Below are 21,797 nucleotides of genomic sequence, written 5' to 3'. Positions count from 1 at the left end.
ACATTTGTGAAACTCAAAGAGATGCAGGCACTCTCTCTTCTTGGTCCAACAGAAATTATGTGCATCACAAAAGCAATGTATTTTCATACTGGATAGGAGAGAGACCCCCTGTGATGGCTAGGGAAGACTGATGGGGGATTTTAAAATAAAGGCTTTATGGGCCCAACACTGGCCCACATGTCCACGATCCAACACTGAAGTCAATAAGTCAATGGAAAAGATCAGGCCCCACATGTCTTCCAACAGAAATGGAGCAGAATTGGTGTTAATCCTGTAACTTCTTTTCAACACAAGGAAAGACAGGATATATTCCAGACAGCTAAATGAAAGAAAAAACAGACCTTCCCCTCTGTGTATGGCTACTACTGGCAAAATATTAATTACATAGTTTTTCAGATTTGAAAACCAAGTCATGGGAAAAATTTCACACATTCTTACCTGGAGATTTGGTGCCCAGCATACAGCAGCAGTGCAGTCAGAAAGTACAGGTAGAGCTGAACCAGGTGCTGTCTAGGTAAGGTTAGGAGCACAACACTTAAGATGTAACCTGGAGCAGAAATCAGAAGTTGAAATGAAACCTCAGATGTCTTTTAAAAACTCTTAGACATCACTCTCTTACTGCAGGATTTAAAAAAAAACAAACATGCACCTGGATACAAGAGAGGAAAAACACACGGGTGGCATACATGCACATACAGCTCCATTCACTTCAGTCAAGTTGCATCTACTTATATCAGTGGTGAAACCCACCCATGATATTTTGGCAAAAGTCAAAGTGATTGCAAGATTTGAAACAAGACAAGAGAAAGATGTGTGTGTCCAGGCTTCCCTCTTCCCTTGGGCACATGTTTAAGTGTAGATAAATTTCAGCACTAGCATAAGCAAAATGTCTTCATTGTAGGGAATAAATATCAGTGAATATATCTACCACATTCACAAAATGATCAAGTTACAACAATGTAAAGACTCTAATGCATTACACAGATAACTTACAAATGAAGGTTTTAAATGTAAGCAAAATTAAACTTGTAAGTTACTTCAGTTCTCTCACCATTCATTTTCAAATCTGAAATCCCTGCTTAATACCACAATTTGAGACTGAAATTTAGGTTCTTCTCTACACTGCTCCAATTCAGGCAAATTCCCAGGTGATGCTGTTTCAAGCAAGGGCATACTCCAATGGCGACAATTACATCTTTCCTCGCCTCCACCTGGGGTTTGCACCGCACCTACTTCAATGGCTGTCTAGCATTTGCGGAAATTGAGGAAAATTACCAATGAATACACAGCTTTACTGTTCAAGAACACAGCCTGGTTAGTGAGTAGCTCAAAGCAAGAAACAAGATGTTGGTCCTTCTTTTCACACATCTTTCTATCAGGATGCCTAAATAAAGTAGACGTTGCAAAGCCTGCTTCTTCAGGGATTCAGTGATAAGTATCTAATGTTTGGCACTCCCTAGTATTTCCCCAAAGAGACCATAGGGACAGAGAGCAGGAATCCTACGCACACCACATGGTGTCCTGTTTGTCCTTCGTTTTGAGCTCTCTGCCACAGAGATCCTTATTTCAGAGGTTAATAACTTAAGTGACTGGCACTAAAATCCATTCAGCAAATCTGTCAAGAGCAAAGGATTTCCTAGCAGCTAAGAACAAAACATCTTCAGAAGGGCTCATCACACAGATCATAGATATGTAGTAAATGCCACTTGTTTTAAAATATCATGCATCTACTTAGCAAATTCCCTACTTGGTCACAACCTTTTTAACTAGACTTGATTATGCTGTTTTGAGTATATTGTAAGATAGTTATGAGCATGAAACAGCACAGAGATTCTTGAATAAATATTCCAAGTATATATATATATATATATATATGAGTAATTCAATAACAATTAGCTACTATAAGACAACCTACCAATCTGGTATGTCTCAATATTTAATAGGGTGCAATCCCAAACTAAGACAAATGTTGATGTAGAAACACTCCAATTCTCCTCAATTACCAGCAACTTAGTATTTCCCAACTCCAGTGGTTCACCTCCATAAAGCTCTTGTAGCTGGCAACAAGCCCATAGAAAAAACTTCAGACCCATAAAATAGCCAAGCAATCAACAGTCCATTCAGGCATGTAAAAACTTCCTTATTCCATGTAAGGGTAGGTAGATAAAACTTATTTGCTCACCAATTTTTAAAAAAATACATCTATAAATGTACACTTGTAACAGCAGAGCCGTTTATTATAATTTTCCAAAATTTCCTGAAATCTTGCATTAAACACACAAAGCTGTGATAAATTAAGGCGTCCATTGGAGGGTCACTATTTTTCAAAGTTCAAGGCACAGTTTACGCTCCCTGCTGCAAACAGGAACAGGACTATAATGCCACTGAATTTCCACAAAGCCCCTGAATGTTTTTCTTTTCTTTTGAGCTTTAAGTTCAATTAAATACAGCTATTTTGTGGAGCCTGAGGCCTGGCACTGAAACAGTTTGCTTACAGCAATTAGGGTGTTTTAGATGAGCTAAAAGAAAAGGAGTACTTGTGGCACCTTAGAGACTAGCCAATTTATTTGAGCATAAGCTTTCGTGAGCTACAGCTCTCTTCATCGGATGCGTTGTTGCATCCGATGGAGTTAGCTGTAGCTCACGAAAGCTTATGCTCAAATAAATTGGTTAGTCTCTAAGGTGCCACAAGTACTCCTTTTCTTTTTGCGAATACAGACTAACACGGCTGCTACTCTGAAACCTTAGATGAGCTACATACTTCTAATTAATAAAGCAAACGAAACGTTCATGTCCTCTATTTCTTGGCTAAATAGAAAATCACATTTTATCAGGTTTATCTTTTTCTCTATTCTCCACCTCCTCCTCTCTCATCAAACACATGAACAGCAACCACAAGGACTGCTGGGCAACATCATTCCTTAAGGCTGAACCTGTATTTAACTGTCCTATGTCACCCCAAGAAGAACTAGCTGGAAGAAGGGTCCTAATATTTGGCATGCCTGGCTTAAATCCCACAGACCAAGCAACAAGTTTTGGCTCTCTTTGGGATACAAGAACTAAGCAGATGTGCACTTCTGTAGCCAATGTTAAGGTCAAAGAGGGGCACACCAGATTACGAAAATTCAATTAACAGCCTCCAAAGACAGATGTGAAGGTGACTTCAGCTGGAAATTTGTTTATATTGTTTCGAAAGTGTTTAACCCTGTCACATTAGCAGGTGCCTGCTAAAACTGCCACGTGTTACATGTTTTTGTTACTTACTCAGTATCAAACAATCCAATCCAAACAATGTTTAATGTAATTGTAGCAAACCAGAAATCAACAACAAGCCTTCCTCCTTCTTAAATGCTCTGAGGACTTGAGGTGACAAAAAGGTGGCAACGCTCTCTAGTCTCATTCTCTTAATTCCTCCAATTCGCAATTAGGGGTTAGCACTTTCAGTGGTGCTGCCCAGTACTGTACCACTCTACGACTAGTATCTCCTTCTCCAAGTCTCACTTTAAACCCTCCCTTTTCACTTTAGCCCATGATTCACCCTAAATCTCACAAGCTTTTCCCTTTACCTCGGTGTGCAGTCTTCCTTTGCTGTAACTACTTCAAGACTGTCTGCTCTGTCCTTTACCACTTTCATATTTCAGCTCTTAAGAGCAAAGAGATGGAAACAGATGACAGAGCAGGAAAGTCACTGTAGCAGAGTGTTTTAGAGCTGCCGCTGAACAGGGCTATAGTATATTTGTAAAAGGCAAGAAAGTTCAGCACTAAGGCAGTTACTGCATCCATAATGCATCCCTGTTGTGCTGGAATATCGTAGAACATACTGTGCTCATTCTTCCCTTTGTGATCACAACTCCAAATGAATAATGGGAGAAGAGACTCTCAGGGCTGGTCTTCACTACAGGGAGATATTGCATCAGGGATTGATTTAGTGGGTCCTTGAAGACCCGTTAAATCAATGGCAGAGCGCTCTCTGGTCGACCTCAGTACTCCAGTTCCCAGAGAAGAGTAAGAGAAGTTGACCGGAGAGCGTCTCCCGTCGATGCAACTCAGTGAAGACACCCGGGTAAGTCTACCTGAGCTACATCGACTCCAGCTACGTTATTCATGTAGCTGAAGTAGTGGAACTTTGGTTGACTTACCCTGGTAGTGAAGACAAGCCCACAGACACCTCAAGGAGGAGAATGAAATTCAAGTGCAAATCAAAGGAAAGAACAGATCGTAACAGAGTCTGGAAACCCTTGGTTTAAAGGCCATAAATAGCGATGGTCCTCAATGCATTGCAGTTGGTAAGCAAACCAGCAGAGCCAAGATTGCCGCAGCAGCTTTAGTGATGAACGTTGCAGCTCATGGATTCAGACCAGAATTTCAGTGTTAATTTCTATGCAATTTTTGCATTTGCTATAATTATTTTTTTAAAGGGGAAAAAATATCAAGTAGTTTCTTTTTCATTTCATTATTTACAATTCCATTCTGAAGCTTGAAAAAATAGACATTTTAAAACACGTCACACAGCAATATTCACATTTTTGCAGTAGAGGCCTTGTTCCCAGAAGCGGACCAACATCATTACCATTTGGGATGCCTCTGACAAACAAAAATGGAAAACAATTCATTAACAGGTTGGCTTGTTACAAGGAAGAGGAAGTGCAAATGTAGACAAATCAGAAGGGCTATATTTCACTCCCTTTTTTTCCTGAATACAAGTGTTAATTTCGAAGGAAATTCTACTTCAAATTAGAGTTAAAGGAGGTCATTTTGGGGGTTAAAGTAGTGGACCTTGCCATCTTAATAACAGTGTTACTTTCAGTGACAGTGGATAAGTTTGCAAAGACCAGAGTTGCTATGATGAGTGTCACCTTCTCTAAAGGAAGGAAATATGATGCCCTAAACCCTGTAGCTATTCTGCACACATAGCAGCTACCTACTAATTTGGAAAATATTTGCATATTAATGGACAACATATAAACGTAAAATTGTAATCTTGCCTAACACTCCCTGAAAGGATGGAAAAGCAAATGCACCCTGCATTCCCTAGGAGCCCAAAGGAAGGAGATCTGGCAGAATCAGACAATTTGGGGTCCCCTCTCTATCCTCGCTCTGACTTCCCCGCCATTCTATGCTGGGCCACAATCACGCCCCAAACATACTACAAAAATAAAGAGAAATAACTAGAAGACTTAAGGAGACCAGCTTAAACACAGCTAAATGAAAACAATGTACATTACTAGCTAGCCATGTATGATCTCTGTTACAACTTGTTGGTTCAAACAGATAAAAACCCTTAAATAGTTGAACATTCACTGTTCCACTACACAGCTGCGCAGCGTCTGCCTTTCAGCATTTCTGTTTGTGTACCTCGAACAAGTAAGTTGTGTCCAAGTCACTGTCCCACAGATACATATAATCTATTTATAGCCCTCTGCTTCTTTGAAGGACCAGGCATCAAAGTCTTTGATGTGCTGCATATTATTGCATCCTTTAGAACATATATCAACACAATTCAAACGATACAACACATTATGTTTATGAACCTTTTTAATTTCCTTTTTTTTGCATGGTTACATTTCAAATATATTTTGCCCATTTCCAATAATTATTTGAAACTGTTACAGCTTAGGTTGTGCAGGGAAACTTTGCACATAAGAGTCAGTTAAGGAGTTCATAATATTTGTCTCAAAGAAAGAATAGTATCTCTTGGTGGTTGCTTTTGCAGAGCCACGTCAAAGAAACATTGCCTCCATAAAGAAACAGCAGCTGGTTGGCAGGACGGGAAGGAGCCATACTTTCAAGGACCAGGAGGTAACTGTACAGGAGCTTGGATTCTTTCCAAGAAATGAATTTCCCAGGCCTCGACTATCTCTGCCTCCAATCTCTCAGGGGAACTGACAAATTGCCCCACAACATCCTGTGGCAGTGAGTTATAGCACTAGGAACCACAGGATATGCATCAGATATCTGTGGGTCTCAAAACTGAATCACATGCGGGCGCAGACATGGAGTGACAGCAAGCATGGAAAACTCAACTGCTGGTCTGTATAGCAGCCACACACTATTGAGTTATGCTAAAATGAGATGACTAACTCACGACAGCCCAATTCAAGAGTAGATTGCAGAGAAGACAGTCTTACAGTGAGACTTAAGAAGCTCAGTCTATTTCGTTTATCCAAAATAAGGTTGAGAGGTGACTATCAGTCTAGAAGAACCTACTTGAGGAAGAGGTTTCTGATAAACTCTTTAGTCTATCAGAAAACAACATCCAATGGTTAGAAGATGAAACTAGACAAATTCAGTTTAAAAATAAGGCACCAATGTTTAACAGTGAAGGTAATGAACCACCGGAACAATTTACTTACAGATGTCGCAGATTCTCCATCACTTGAAGTCTTCAAATCAAGACTGGATATCTTTCTAAAAGATGTGCTATAGCTCAACCAGAAATTATGGGTCTGATGCACAATTTACTGGGTGAGATTCTACAGCCGTGTAATGCAGGAAAGTCAGACTAGAGGATCATAGTGGTCCCTTCTAGCCTTAACATCTATGAATCTAATCCCACTAATTGAACTCCTGAAAAATAATAGAAACAAACCATTCTTTTTCCTCATATCTCACCTTAATTCTCCTTTATACCCCACTTGGACCACCAGGAACAAGTCCCTACCAGGGCCCAGCAAGATGGGCTCTTCATAACTGGCAGACACAGATATATCCCCTGCTGACCCTCCCCTCAAAAGACAGCTAGCTTCTCTGTTAGAAAAGCTGAAGAACTTGAAGTGCAACGTCATATAGCATCTCCATGAACGTGTAAGACAATCTCCTGCATTATATATGGCCTATAGGCACAATTCATGAAAAATTCTCAAGGCTGAAATTAATCCACACGTCTAGTTACTAGGACTAGATATAATGCCAAAATCCATATCAGTGTTCTCTACCAGCCAGCCAACAACAGTAGCAACAGGAATAGCTTCTTCTGTACTCTCTTACGCATGTTAACTAAATAATTCTTCAATGCAATGTTAGCGTGCTGGTTTTTAAAATTTAAACACACTTACTGGGAGCCAAGTTCTTTGTAAACAATACCAAAGAACGCCTTCAAAAAAAGAGAGTTTATGCAAGAGTTCAATAGATTAGGGAACCACAAACCAGCTCATTTATGAGCTAAGTAACCTTTTGGCAGACAGCCTCATAAATCTAGAATCAACATACTTTATCTTTAAAAAGATCAGACAAGGCTTCCCAATCAAATATAATCATCATGCAACATTTGTGTAGTTCAAGCTACTCAGTGTACATTTTGCTCTCTTGGTACGGTCAGTTACTTTGCACAATGCAGAAAATATACTGACAAATACACACATGGACATGCCGACATGCAAAAACTATCAATTTTATAAACATATAAACTCTTCAGTACATTCGATGGTTATCCAAACTCTCATTCATGCCAATCTATCTTCCTGTTCTAATTATCCAAACACATTTAGTGTCATTCAACCATTTCAAATATTTGTTTGAAAATAAAAATCCCAACTAGCACTGGACTCAATTTCTTTTATCCTGACGATCCGCAATGAAGGGAATCAGCTATTTCCCTTGCTGGATTCTTTCAGAGAGATCTCATAGTTCACTGTTTGTAACTTAATTCACTATCATGGAAGTAGGCTCTTATCATAACTGAGCCTTTGGCTCATGATAGTCGTGACTTCCATGATGGTAAATTGGGTCATTATTGAAAGAACCAAGTGGGAGTAGCCTAATTATGCAAGGGGATGATTATTTCAACAAAATGCACTGCACGCGTCACCGGGATATTGCAGAGAGCTTAACCATAAAACATGATTAAGATAATCAAGAGTAACAGAAATTTGCCTGAAGTGGATTGGCATATAAGGGGTGCCTAGTGCAGGTCAGGAAATTGGGTGTGGCTGTTTGAGCCTTTGCCCTATTATGTCAGTGGGAATTAATTCAGTGACTGCCTGATATTGCCAACAAGTGGCTGCAATGTTTTTTCAGATCCTGCTTTTGCTGCTGTAAATGTGACCAGAGGCTTAGCCAACTGACACATTTTTATATCAAAATTTTAAAAGTAGATTTTTTTTTAAAAACATGCTTACAGCAAGTTGCTATGCTAATCAAGCCCTTCACCGATAAATATCTTTTCCAAGTAGATTTGAAATCTCCGTCCTCTCCCGAATTGGAAGGGAAAGGATTCTCTTTTCCTCCTCCTCCTCTGTGGTTTACAGAAAGTTACACTGGCTTAGGTAAAGGTGTGTTTTTAAACTGATGCGTTACCTAGGGAGGTGGTAGAATCTCCTTCCTTAGAGGTTTTTAAGGTCAGGCTTGACAAAGCCCTGGCTGGGATGATTTAACTGGGACTTGGTCCTGCTTTGAGCAGGGGGTTGGACTAGATGACCTTCTGGGGTCCCTTCCAACCCTGATATTCTATGATTCTATGATTTAACTAAATTAGTGCAAAAAAACACACAACCCCCCCCCCCCCCCCAACCCTGTGTGGACACAAACCAATTTAACCAGGGTAAACTAATTTAGTTTAAATCAGCAAGGAATCAATTTAAGATAAATCAATATAAGCCAAAATTATAGCAATTTAAGAGTATCCACAGGGTTTTCTACAAATATAAACCAGATTCAAAACCGGTTTTAGCTAAACAAATGCAGCTTTGTGTAAAAACAATGTCCTAGAATTCCTCCCAGAGCAACAATTACAAATCAGAGCACTAAAAGCACAAAGACTCAATATTTTAAAAGTAAGAAGTGAAAATACTGCTGTAGAAAGAAGGAAGGAGGATGAAGGGAAGGCAAAAGGGGAAAGAAAAGTGAGACGCCATCATTCCAGTATTTAAATAGGCACCCAGCTGAGTAATGCTATAGCAAATGACCGTAAAGAAAAGCTGTTTCAGAGATATGTCATTAAGCATATTTCTCTAAAAATTGACTTATTCTGCAACTACTTTTATATTACAAACCGATTTTGTGAACTCAAATTCCTGAAAATGTTGTGAACCTTTTTTTGGCACCACCGCCACCATATAAATTAAGGACCCTGTAGTTCTATCAGGCACCGTCAAGCAGGCACTGCCCCATTATTCCCACCCCAACCCACCTCTCCCCCTGAAGAGCAACTACTACTACTGGTAGTTTTACACTGAAGAGCAGCAAGTATATTCCTGAAATTCTCCACAAGCATCACATTAAATCAGCAAACCAAGGGCCATAGACCATATTTTCATTTGTAATCAGGCAAAAATGTAATATATAAACATCACTTGCTTACACCTACTGAACAGCCCCCCTCTACCCCCCGCAAAGTTATCATCTGAGGTTCACAGGAGTTCAAATGCAACAATGGGGAACCAATCTGTAATTAAATCACATACTGTAGCCAATCACAACCCTTTAGAGTTGGCCCAAGAACCAGGGTCCTTTCATCTCCCAAAAAACAAAGCTAGAGCTTTGGACCAGGCTTCTACTTCTAGTTCCCTGAGTTGTGAGTAATTTATCTAGAAATTCTGTCTGCAGCCCATGGATTTGTTACACATTCCAATCCACTGTCGGTGCTCGTACTATTTTGAAGGCTTAAGACTTTAACCCAAAGTGCCATATCTGTACTGAGCTCAAGTAATAGAGTTTGAAAGCTGGCTTTTGTCAAGCTGCAGGCCCTAGTTCAGAGGCAGCAACTCATTTCCCTCTTTCTAGTCTTTTATTTAGCTTCAAGCAACTAGGTTAATTTTTACATCACAATTAACCATCCTCGCTCTCCTGTTCATCTGTCAGATGCACAGCAGTACCTGATAAAACCATCCCCATTCTGGTACTCTGTTCTTCCCGTGCATTAGTAGCATTTCACTCAACTCATATGTGATACGTATCATAAATCCTTTTGAGGCTATGCAATAAACCTCATTCTGATAATTCACTAGGAGATTCTAGAAAGGGATCTCTGTACTGCTAGGATAAACAGCACCATTTTATTAGTTAGACCAAAAGGTGTTACAGCCAAAAATATACTATTGTTATTTTATTGCATTCTTAAAATTCTTGTGGCAAAATATTAATTTGAAACTATATTATCTCTGTGAGGTGTACAGACTTACCCACATAGTGCATGTTGAGGGCCAAGTACTTGTACTGGAAAAGGGGATTGTTGTTGAGGCTACTCCTTTGGATCTGCTGGAAGAAGGAGCTGACATCCCATCTGTACAAGACATCCAAGAGCATGATGCTTGGGACCCTCAGGGCCACATTTAACACTGCCTCCAACTTCTCCTTTGCAGCCATTCTGTTCCTTTTCAATGAACTTGTAGCAGACTCTAAATAGCACAAGACAGACAAAAGTAATCAAATGAATCTCACTGTACAGCCAGCCATTAGGCATCATGAATGTATGAATGGAGAACACCATGGGGCCATATATCAGTAAACGAATCAATTGAGTTAAACTCAAAAATCCAGACAGCATAGCTTTTGCTTTTTGCTATATTAAGAGGAGTTTGCTAGCTATTTTCCATAAAGACTTACTGTGCTTTTATTATTATTATTATTTTTGGACAATGCTCTTCCACTTTGAAAATGTGTTGTGAAAACTCATTAGTAAACACACTTGGGTTTTAGAGCCAAAAAAAGCAGCAGAAAAAACCTAATGAATTCCCAGATTAACTTGAAATCTCTCTCTATAGCCTTCTGAGATGAAGCAGCTTTTGAAATACATGCCAAGTAAAAATAGTTTTTTGAAGTGTTAAACGTTAACAAATTAATCTGTTTTTGAAACAGTTTTTACAATAACCCTTTGGGTAGTGGTATAGACATGTTGGTCTCTGAATATGAGAGAGACAAGGTGAGTAAGAGAATATCTTTTATTGAACCAATTTATGCTGGTGAGAGACAAACTTGCAAGCTACCCAGAGCTCTTCTTCAGGTCTGGGAAAGATAATCGAGGCAGCAGCACCACTGCAGCACTTCAGTGAAGACACTACTATGTTGACAGGAGAACTTCTCCCTCTCAGTGTAGTTACTCCACCCCAGATGGGAGAAGCCCTCTCGTTGACACAATGCTGTCTACACTGGGGGTAACTGCTTCGCTCAAGGCTGTGGATTTTCTACAACCCTGAGCAACACAGTTATACCAACTTAAGTCAGCCTGAGGTCTACATTACAGCTTATGTTGGCATACCTTATGGTGACATAAGTTACACCAACAGAAGTGCCAGTGTGAACATAGGCTCAGGCCAGGTCTACACTGCAGACTTATGTTGGTATAACTATGTTGCACAGGGGTGTAGAAAATCCACTCCCTTGAGCGGAGCAGTTACTGATCTACCCACTGGGGCAGACATGTGCCACTTGCAGAGGTGGTTTATTATGCTGAGAGCGCTTCATCAGATGGAGCTGTAGTGTAGACCAGAACCTTTCCCAGACCTGAAGAAAAGCTCTGCATAGCTCAAAAGCTTGTCTCTTTCACCAAAGGTAGTGGTCCAATAAAAGATATTACCTCACCCACCTTCTCTCTGTAATTGTGAGAGAGACACAGTGGTGAAAGAGAATAAGAGATATTACCTCAACCACACTGACCCTCTAATATCCTGGGAGTGACATGGCTACAACACTGCATTTTACAATCATGACATTTTAGGTTTGTTTCCTCCCTGCGGCTTGAAGTAATTTTAAAAGTCTAATCTTGCTTTTATTATTTGTGGCATTCGTTGACCTCTGTTTGTATATATTTCTGCAAACAGCATTTCTTTTAGATTAACATCAGTAAGGCAGCTCCATCCTGATTATACTAATGTAATTCACTACAATGGCCCATTACAGTAGTACTCTGGAATTAGGGTTTGGTTTGTTTGTAAAGTGAATTTAGTGCTCATGAACTGGGCTAGATTGATAGCAGTGGAGACTGGAGGGTTTTGTTTAGCTATAGAAAAGACACAGTATAAGTTTCTCTACAACAACCTGTTAATGTACCTCAGTCAAACTGGAAAGACCATATAAAGAAGTAAAAATAAAAGGAGGACTTGTGGCACCTTAGAGACTAACAAATTTATCTGAGCATAAGCTTTCGTGAGCTACAGCTCAGCATCCAATGAAGTGAGCTGTAGCTCATGAAAGCTTATGCTCAGGTAAATTTGTTAGTCTCTAAGATGCTACAAGTACTCCTTTTCTTTTTGCGAATACAGACTAACACGGCTGCTACTCTGAAACATATAAAGAAGTGAATAGGTTCAGTCTCCATGCACATTCAGACCATGGCCTTCAGCTAAGACTTTTAGCTGGTGCCAATTGTAATGGTTTTCATGAGGACAACACCTGTCCATTGTAGGAATGGCAATAAGGCAATGCATTTCACACAGACCAGCAGGAAATCAATAACCATTTTCAGTTCACTCCCACCCTGGACCTATTTTCAGGTGAGTGGATTTGGAGAGGTGCTGGGAGAAGCAGGCTAGAAGGGGAGGCTAAAAAACTGAAATTTTTCAGGCATCTGTATGTTAAGCATGTTCCAATTTTGTTGTTTTCAGGCTCAGTCGCTACTTGAGGAATCTTTATCACCAAGTCATCATTTATTGAGAAAAGAGAGAGAAAGAGAGAACAGGGCCTGTGGAGAGATGATGCAACATGAGCATCTGTGATTTCAAACCCAGCAGTGGGAAACTGTTTAAGCAAGTGGAAACTATCACTGTTGGGAGATTTGTGTCCCAAACCAGGCTCAAAGGGTTGAATGCCCCAAATATCAGAAGAACATTTCAGAAGAACTGTACTCTGTCCAACACTCTGAACAATTTGCAGAAGCAAAAGATGCCTTTCACTTTGAAAAAGCTGTGAAATGCATTTCAAAACTATGAGCAATTACTATTGGTATTTTTGAGACTACCACGATTGGCTATAAAAATAATAAAATCATTTGTACCAAGGCAATATGGAAGCCCAGCACAAAACTAAACCAGACTATTCTGCTGAAATATTAATATTCTCCAATATTGTTAAATTGTAATTACAGCAAGGTGGAAAATGGTTTAAGGCACCTTACTTTGGGATGCTGCTCATTGTAAATTTAGGTTTTATTTTTTTTTTTTTACTCACAAATGCTCGCCACTACTGGATGGCTATGAAATGCAGAAGTTTAAATAAAAAAATACTGGAATTACATTTCAGTGCCATAATACTGGACAACTAACTTTTGTGCAGAGGACTGGCACAAGGGATATGAACCACTTTAAGGGCTTGTCTTCACTATGGAGCTAAATCGGCACTGCTGTAATGGATGTAGTGGCATTGATTCAGTGGGTCTAGTGAAGACACGCTCAACCAATGGAAGAGAGCTCTCCCATTGATTTCTGTACTCCATCTTACAGAAGCAGTGCTGGCGAGAGAGTGTCTCCCATCGACATACCGTAGTGTGGATCCTGCAGTAAGCAGACATAAGCTACATCGACTTGAGTTACTCTACTAACGTAACTCAAATTGCATAGCTTAGATCGACCAGCCGCAGTAGTGCAGACCTGGCCTAAGTCTCACAGAAGCCCTCAAACATAAGATACTGTAAAAAATCATAATTCATGGTCAAGTTTTGCAGGTGGGAGGGAAGGGTGCATTAAGACCTGCACAAGGCATAGGGACACAAGTGTTTTCAGCTCTAGAAGAGTTAAAGCAATCAGAAGCCAATACTGTCCACCAACGGTAGCCCACCTTCCATAGCTCTCAGGAAGAAGTGTAATTATTTTTATGTAGCACTTGATCAAAAAAAAAAAAAAAAAAAAAAGGCCAAAAACAAGTAGTCCTAACAAATTTACAAAGTGGCCTATCAGTCTGATCTCAGTAAATCATGGGTTGTAGGGTTTTTTCAATTTTATAAATTCAGACTGATTTTTGTATACAATTCCCACTCTTCCCACTATTTTAACAGAACTGTAAACTCCAAACAGCACATCTTTCCACCTCATACAAAAACAGTAACAGCCATACACCAAACTGCCCACACAATATCTTTCTAAGAAGCATTACACAATAGCATGTAAGACGAATTAAAAAAACAGTCAAAACAATATAAGCATCCTAAAATATGAATAAGCAAAACCACTGCCCAAGCCACTAAAACACTGTTCTGACCGCACAAAACACCCCTGCAAATAATTTACATATATTTTTGCTGTGGTATAAATTAAAAAGAGCTTTATGTATTAAAATATTATTTTAAAGAAAACAATTTTGGATGCAGGCTGAATATATAGAAGAAAATTTTAGTCAGATTGATTTGAAATTGCAAGCCTATACTCAGAAGAAGTGTCAAGATAAATAGATCTAGTTTAAGAGCTTATGTGAAAAAAAGTTAAAGGTACTGTGAATTTTAAGTAGCTTTTTCCAAGTCTTTTGTTTTTTCCAAATACATAAATTCACCAGCCCTTATGGGGGCCAAACTATCTACAGATTTTTTAAAAGCATTAAGGTACATCTTGACAACCATGTTGAGCTCCAAGTTCATATTATTTGTTGCTTAAAACAAACAAACAAAAACAAACCTATGAGGCTGACAACATGGACTTTATTAAAAAGCTCTTACATATCCCAGAGTCATATCTGACCAATCAGCTGTATGGCACAATATCTACATATGCAGAACAAGAAAAATTAAGTTTTATTTAAGGGCCCTATTTAGTACTCCTTACTCACCCCAAACTCAAGCAGAACTTACCTGCTTTCCCAAACACAGGCTAAATGGGGCCATGAATAACTCAGTTAATTGGCACGATTTGGGCAAGCTTGCTTTTCCCTTCTAAATTCACAAACCTATACTTGGGAGCTTAAGTGAACTGTACAGCAGAACCTCAGAGTTACGAAACCAGAGTTACAAAACTGACCAGTGAACCACATACCTAATTTGGAACCAGAAGTACGCAATCAAGTGGCAGCAGAGACCAAAAAAAGCAAATACAGTATAGTACAGTGTTAAATGTAAACTACTAAAAATATAAAGGGAAAGTAGCATTTGTCTTTTGTATAATAGTTTCAAAGCTGTATTAAGTCAATGTTCAGTTGTAAACTTTTGAAAGAATCATAACATTTTATTCAGAGTTACGAACAACCTCCATTCCAGAGGTGTTTGTAACTCTGAGGTTCTACTGTATTTGTGTCTTAACGGTACAGTGTAAAATTTCTAAACCTAGTTTTTAAAAACAACTTTGACAACCGTAACATGGTGCAACTGGTAGGCAATATATTACAGAAAGTGGCTACCCTGGAAAATCATAGCAAATCTTGTCCCTGCATAACAAGAGACACAAGGTGGGTGAGGTAATATATTTTATTAGACCAGCTTCTGTTGGTGAAAGAGACAAGACTGCATAACAAAACATCCAATATTCATGAGATACCCTTTTAAATTATGTCTACGAGAAATCTGCAAGCTTTAAAGCCTAAAATGCAACTGCTGCCAAGTTACAATACAATGTGCTACACGTGAGCAAAGTCCATTATTCTAAGCTCTTGATATGTGACAAAAATCTTAAAATACATTATTTTGATTGGGCAAAAAAACATTAAACCTTTATATGCTTAGAAAAAAAGTCAATATGAGCAGCTGGATGCTCACCTCTTCTGAAAAACCAGGCCAGTCATTTAAGGGTATGTCTACCCTTCAAAGTTGGGAGTGAGCATGCTAAAAATAGTTGTGTTGTGGAGGCTCCATCTAGTCATGTGACTTCAAACCCACCCTACATCCTAGGTTCGAGCTTGGGTGTCTAGCTGGAACATCCAGATGTTTTTAACATGTCTGTCTACCTGGGCTGGGAGGTTCACTCTCAACCGAAGAGTAGACAAACCCTAAGTGGCCAAAAGTTGACTTAAGAGCCTAACTTAAGGCACACCATTTTGAAAAACACGGCCAGTGCATTTATTACAAGTGCAGGTCATGCCAATTTCGGAATAGATAAAATACTGCTGAAAAGAATACAGTACCAGCAAACTTTTGATTAAAAACTGACAAAAAAAACTCTCACACTTTCCCTTGAATAGGTTTATTTCTAAGGCTTTGTCTACACACAAAGCTGCACAAAAATGCAGTCTGCATGCAGGTACTCATAGGTTTAAATCTGACTTACATTAGCTTGCATCAATAAATGTACAGGCATGACCTAAATCAATATAACCAGTTTTACACCAATATACGAGTCCACATACCCAAAATTCACCCTGGTTTAATTCAGCACATTTAAGTTAACCCGATAAAATTTCTTCATGTAGACAAGCCCTAAATACAATGCTTAGTGAGTAGTTACAGAAACACACTAAAGGTGGAATATTTTCAAAAACACTCAGCGCTGGCTTAACTGCTCCCACTGAAGACAATGGTAAAAAATACCACTGACTTCAGTGAGAGCAGTTAGTCCAACTCCTAGTGTATTTGAAAATCCTTCCCCAAGGGCCCCAACCTGCAATACGCTCTGCGCTCCAGTCTCTCACTGGCTACTATGGGCAGAAAAGGCACTCAGCACCTCACAAGCTCATGTCTTGAAAGGACATCTGCAAGAAATCTGCAGAGAAATCTGCCAGAAACTGAAAAGGGACATAGGTCCAAATTCTGCTCTTATACTTGTGAAACCCTACTGATTTTGGATGCATGGGTGTAAGAGCAGAATTTGGTCCATAGGCTGCACTTACACACTGGGGAAAAAAAACAAACATTATTTTATAAGACTATTGCTATGCAAAGCTTTGATTTTTTTTGAACTAAACTTAACATAAGAACGGCCATACTGGGTCAGACCAAAGGTCCATCCAGCCCAGTATCCTGTCTACTGACAGTGGCCAATGCCAGGTGCCGCAGAGGGAGTGAACCTAACAGATAATGATCAAGTGATCTCTCTCCTGCCATCCATCTCCACCCTCTGACAAAGAGAGGCTAGGGACACTATTCCTTACCCATCCTGACTAATAGCCATTAATGGACTTAACCTCCGTGAATGTATGCAGTTCTCTTTTAAACTCTGTTATAGTCGTAGCCTTCACAACCTCCTCAAGCAAGAAGTTCCACAGGTTGACTGTGCGCTGAGTGAAGAAGAACTTCCTTTTATTTGTTTTAAACCTGCTGCCCACTAATTTAATTTGGTGGCCCCTAGTTCTTATATTATGGGAACAAGTAAATAATTTTTCCTTATTCACTTTCTCCACACCACTCATGATTTTATAGACCTCTATCACATCCCCCCTTAGTCTCCTCTTTTCCAAGCTGAAAAGTCCTAGCCTCTTTAATCTCTCCTCATATGGGACCTGTTCCAAACCCCTAATCATTTTAGTTGTCTTTTTCTGAACCTTTTCTAATGCTAGTATATCTTTTTTGAGACGAGGGGACCACATCCGTATGCAGTATTCAAGATGTGGGCGTACCATGGATTTATATAAGGGCAATAATATTCTCTGTCTTATTCTCTATCCATTTTTTAATGATTCCTAACATCCTGTTTCCTTTTTTGAATGCCGCTGCACACTGTGTGGACATCTTCAGAGACCTATCCACGATGACTCCAAGATCTTTTTCCTGATTAGTTGTTTAACTTGGTTAAACGTTTATTTAAAATGGAACACCTAGCTGCATCAGAGACTGTTTTGACTAAGGACTATTAAAAGATTCAATGTCAAGGCTGGTAAGCCTAAAATTAGACCCACCAGCTGTGCTCTGAGTGCCTGCACGCACATGTTTTCATAGAATCATAGAATATCAGGGTTGGAAGGGACCTCAGGAGGTCATCTAGTCCAACCCCCTGCTCAAAGCAGGGCCAATCCCCAATTTTTGCCCCAGATCCCAAATGGCCCCCTCAAGGATTGAACTCAAAACCCTGGGTTTAGCAGGTCAATGCTCAAACCACTGAGCTATCCCTTTTCTTCTATAAGCTAGCTGCTTTTTAAAAGCTTTTCAAAACCATTGTGTCTGTGTTTTCCTAATAATTTGGAAATTTAAACCTTTAGCGCAGCAAAAGTTTAAAAAGGATAAACTCCAGCAGCTTTCTCAAAGTCTGAAATTATCTGAAAAACCAGACAATGCATGATCTACACCCATACTTACAAGATCCTGCAGCTAACTACTTATAATGCGGTGTATAGTCACTATACCTGTACCTCAGCTATAGCTAAGAGTTTATCACTAGTAATACCTCATACTTACATCTCAATGCTTCTGTGTTATGCATGTCTGCTCTGTTCTTGGGAGCAGGAGATTTGAAATATAAAACAATTCTGAGTTCTTCAGAGAGTTGGATTCTTGTAAACCGGCACAGTGTTGAAATATACAAGAACAAGACAGAATGGAGGGACAATGTTATGTGCCAAATACACAGAAAAAGCCAGTGCTGATAGAAGGCCACAGAGAAGTCCAATATTTTGGGTTTGGGACTGATGATCCAGCAGAACAGTTCTGTTTCCAGAGCTTTCATTAACTCTTTTCTTCCTGCCCCAGCTCAAGGGAAGTAAAAAATGTACGAATTGCATGTAATTTTTAAGTGAGGGTATGTTCTTGGCCTGCCAACAATGACAGCATACTAATATTTTGCAAAGAGAGGCTGGATATGGTGCAGACTTGCAAATAACTTATACTAAAGCAGCAAATGGAAAATTAGTATTATGCATCGTAACACTATAATTAGGGACTTGTCAGCACTTCCGCTAAAACCCAGTTTTCATGGTTTACTACAGGAGCTCAGCAATTTCAAATCATATCAAGATGGAATTTAGAGTTTAAATTCTAAAAGTTTTACAATGAGGCAGTACTGCAAGCAGACATAGCCTTGTTGTTATTTGAACAAGAAGTTATGAGCATACATCGTATTTTTTCCTATATGGTGCAATAAAATGAATGGTTAGAGCACTGACAAGATCAAGTGAACAGAGGTCGCTATTTTCACCTAAAAAGCAAGTGAATTGTTAAATGAAAAGCAAAACATTCAGGGTCCAATAACCCACCCAAAATTAAAGACAAATATGAATTGAGGCATTCAATCCAGTGGACTGAATGCATCTGATGAAGTGACCTGTAGCTCACGAAAGCTTATGCTCAAATAAATTTGTTAGTCTCTAAGGTGTCACAAATACTCCTTTTCTTTCCACCATATACTGTTATGCGTGTACACACACACACTGTGTGTGTGTGTGTGTGTGTGTGTGTAAGAGTGCAACATATGTCTTTGATACCGCCCATCTACTTAGGCACCAATCCTGCCAAACATGTACATGTGCCTAACTTTAAGCACCTTACTCAGTCCCACTGAAGTAAACAGGACTACACACACATCTGAAGCACCATGAGTAAGTTTGCAGGGTCCAGTTTGGCCTGTAATGCATTGTCTGTATTTGATTTAGGTTATAAATAATAAGAGGCAAAGAATGTGTCATCCTCTATATTCCTACAGTGCCAACCAAAGCACCTAATTGTTTCACAGCAGCTGTATTCTTTAAAGACAGACTGTAAAATATGATATGCCTCTTGTCTATTCTTTACACCCAAATACACAAAAACTTGTCTCCCAAGAAGACTGAACTCTGGCTAAAGTTTGTTGGAAAAGGGGGTAAACAAATCAACATAGAACCCAATCAGCCAGGGGAATGACAGAAACACAGAACCTTTCATTTATATATCACCAGTTCAAATCCAGATAAAGTAAGAGTGGCTGCCTGTTTTGTGAACTGTGTGAAATTAGCTGGTGGTTTCAGTCCAATTCTTTGAAGACAGGAGAGCACATCTTTAACAATACCATAACAAATTGCATCTCTATGTGAACATTTCAGCAGAAATGCCAAAGAGTGAATTGACATGGAGACTGAAACACCCTTAGATCCTGTCCAACTCTACATCTTCTAACCAGCCAGAGCCTTGGTCACCTTAGCCAATCAGTTTGTGCTTACAAAGCAGCTTTTTTGCCATCACAACTGTATTTGTGAGTCCACCTAACTATGTTTGTATCAGTGTATTCTAGGAAAATCTGGGCAGCTATCCTATAGTGCCTCTGCAGGGGACAAGAGTGCCCAGAGCACATGCTTGTAGAGCAAGGACAGCAGTGTATGGGATAATGCAATACTGGATGTCTTGTCTAGCTACCAGCCAAACTGAGTAAGTGGGCCCACTGAGGATATCCTGTACACCCTGCAAAGAAACAGTGTGCTGAACTTGTTATAGGAACCACAACTATGTAAGACGGTGATACTAACCATTGTTACTAACCTACTTTTAGGTACTTGTATGCGGACACAAGCAACATTTAGCCATGACAGTAATTGGTTACACAATCAGTTAGATGATGTAGCGTGGACAGGGCTTTAGAGAGGATTCCTCTAGCTCAACATTGAAGCACAGTGGGCATTTAGGAAGCTTCAGTCTCCAGGACTGTCAAACAGTCTTGCATTTTTTCCTACAACTAGATTTACATGATAGCAAAGAAGAATGAATGGCTGCTGCCATTAGGAAAAAAAAAATTAAAAGACATGGAAACTCAAGATGCGAACACATTAAAACTTTCACAAGAACATACTGGGATGATGTACTGTAGGACGTTTCAGAGGGCTGTAAAACATCTTTCTTAAGGTGAAAAACATCCAGAATTCAATTATACTACAATCTAAGAACCCTATATCCTGCAAAAAATTATATGCATGCTTAATTTTACAAAATGCAAGAAGCTGTTTACTTCAGGGGGACGTATGTAAAGTTAAGCAGGCAAGACTTTGCAGAATCAGGGCCTAAGACAAAAGTTAAAAAAAATAATTTCATAAGGGAGTGACTTAGCCAGATCACCCTTATCCAAAAGCAAAATGAATCTTACAAAAGTAAATGCAAGTGACACTGATATGTCACAGTGTTTAATGACTGCAGCTATGGCATGTGGAGAGTATTTACAGTGTATCTAGAACATATAATTCCCATTAGCTTAATTTTTATAACCACAAACATACATGTTAAAAAAGGTATATTCACTTATAGTTAAAATGACATTCTATGTAGTACTTGGGTCCAAAAAAGCACAAATTTAAAATTAAATATAAAACTGTGTTCTAGTGGATTGAAATAGAAATTACCTACAGTCTCCATAAAAGGGAACCAACAGCAATGAGTCTTCATCTCCAGTTTAGTAAACAGCATGGAGATTTTTTTTTAAAAGAAGCCAATACCAAGCATAAGGCAGATGACAAATTTCAAAGACACATACCAATCCATTTACTGTTTTATTGGCTTTATGTGCATTTTTTTCTTAAAATCTATCCCACAGAGTTAAACTGCTGAAGAACTGAGGCAGTAATCTATTTCCATCAGCTTCAACAAAGGTCCCTGGTGTCTGCTCAAACACAGTCTGAGAGAATTAATAGTAACTTCAATGGATTTACAACAGCATGAAACTGGTGTAAGCAAGATAAACATTGGCCCACTATATTTTGGACCCAGGAAGAACATCCATTGTTCTGTATTGTAAAATGGTTACAATCCTGCTACATAAAATCTCTCTCAAAGACCACCAATTCCTCATTACATCATGCAACAATATTAATGAATTTAGGGATTAAAACAAAGCTTCCTACATGCCTTCGGAACAGGAAAATGTTAATCCTAACATCTTGCAATGAATAGTAGTAGGCTGACTAAAACCAAGGCATAGCTGCAGTTTCTCTCCTTCACAGACAGCTGATCATTTAAAATAGTTGGCATGGACAGCCACAATAATGGATTGTGATGATTTAATATCTGCAGTGTCTTACAGAAGAGAAAAAAATGAATTTCTAATGAAAGCTTTGTTTTTACTAAA

The 21,797-nt window shown here is 39.2% G+C and overlaps 1 protein-coding gene across 2 annotated transcripts in view; it reads right to left on the bottom strand.

The window, feature by feature from the left end:
- Positions 1 to 21,797, bottom strand: part of RNF145 (ring finger protein 145) — a 56,252-nt gene that overhangs the window by 32,450 nt on the left and 2,005 nt on the right. For both annotated transcript variants that reach the window (XM_037906652.2, XM_043553060.1), the window contains exons 2-3: positions 10,119 to 10,334; positions 439 to 547 (exon numbers count right to left, since the gene is read on the bottom strand). In XM_037906652.2, the coding sequence (XP_037762580.1) occupies positions 439 to 547; positions 10,119 to 10,302 (293 nt within the window). In that variant the 5' untranslated portion in view covers positions 10,303 to 10,334. The remainder of the gene's footprint in view (positions 1 to 438; positions 548 to 10,118; positions 10,335 to 21,797) is intronic.

Source organism: Chelonia mydas, chromosome 8 (assembly GCF_015237465.2).
Source record: "Chelonia mydas isolate rCheMyd1 chromosome 8, rCheMyd1.pri.v2, whole genome shotgun sequence".
NCBI classification, from domain to species: domain Eukaryota; kingdom Metazoa; phylum Chordata; order Testudines; family Cheloniidae; genus Chelonia; species Chelonia mydas.
The sequence above is the reverse complement of the archived record's forward strand: the minus strand, read 5'-3'. Positions and strand labels throughout refer to the sequence as shown.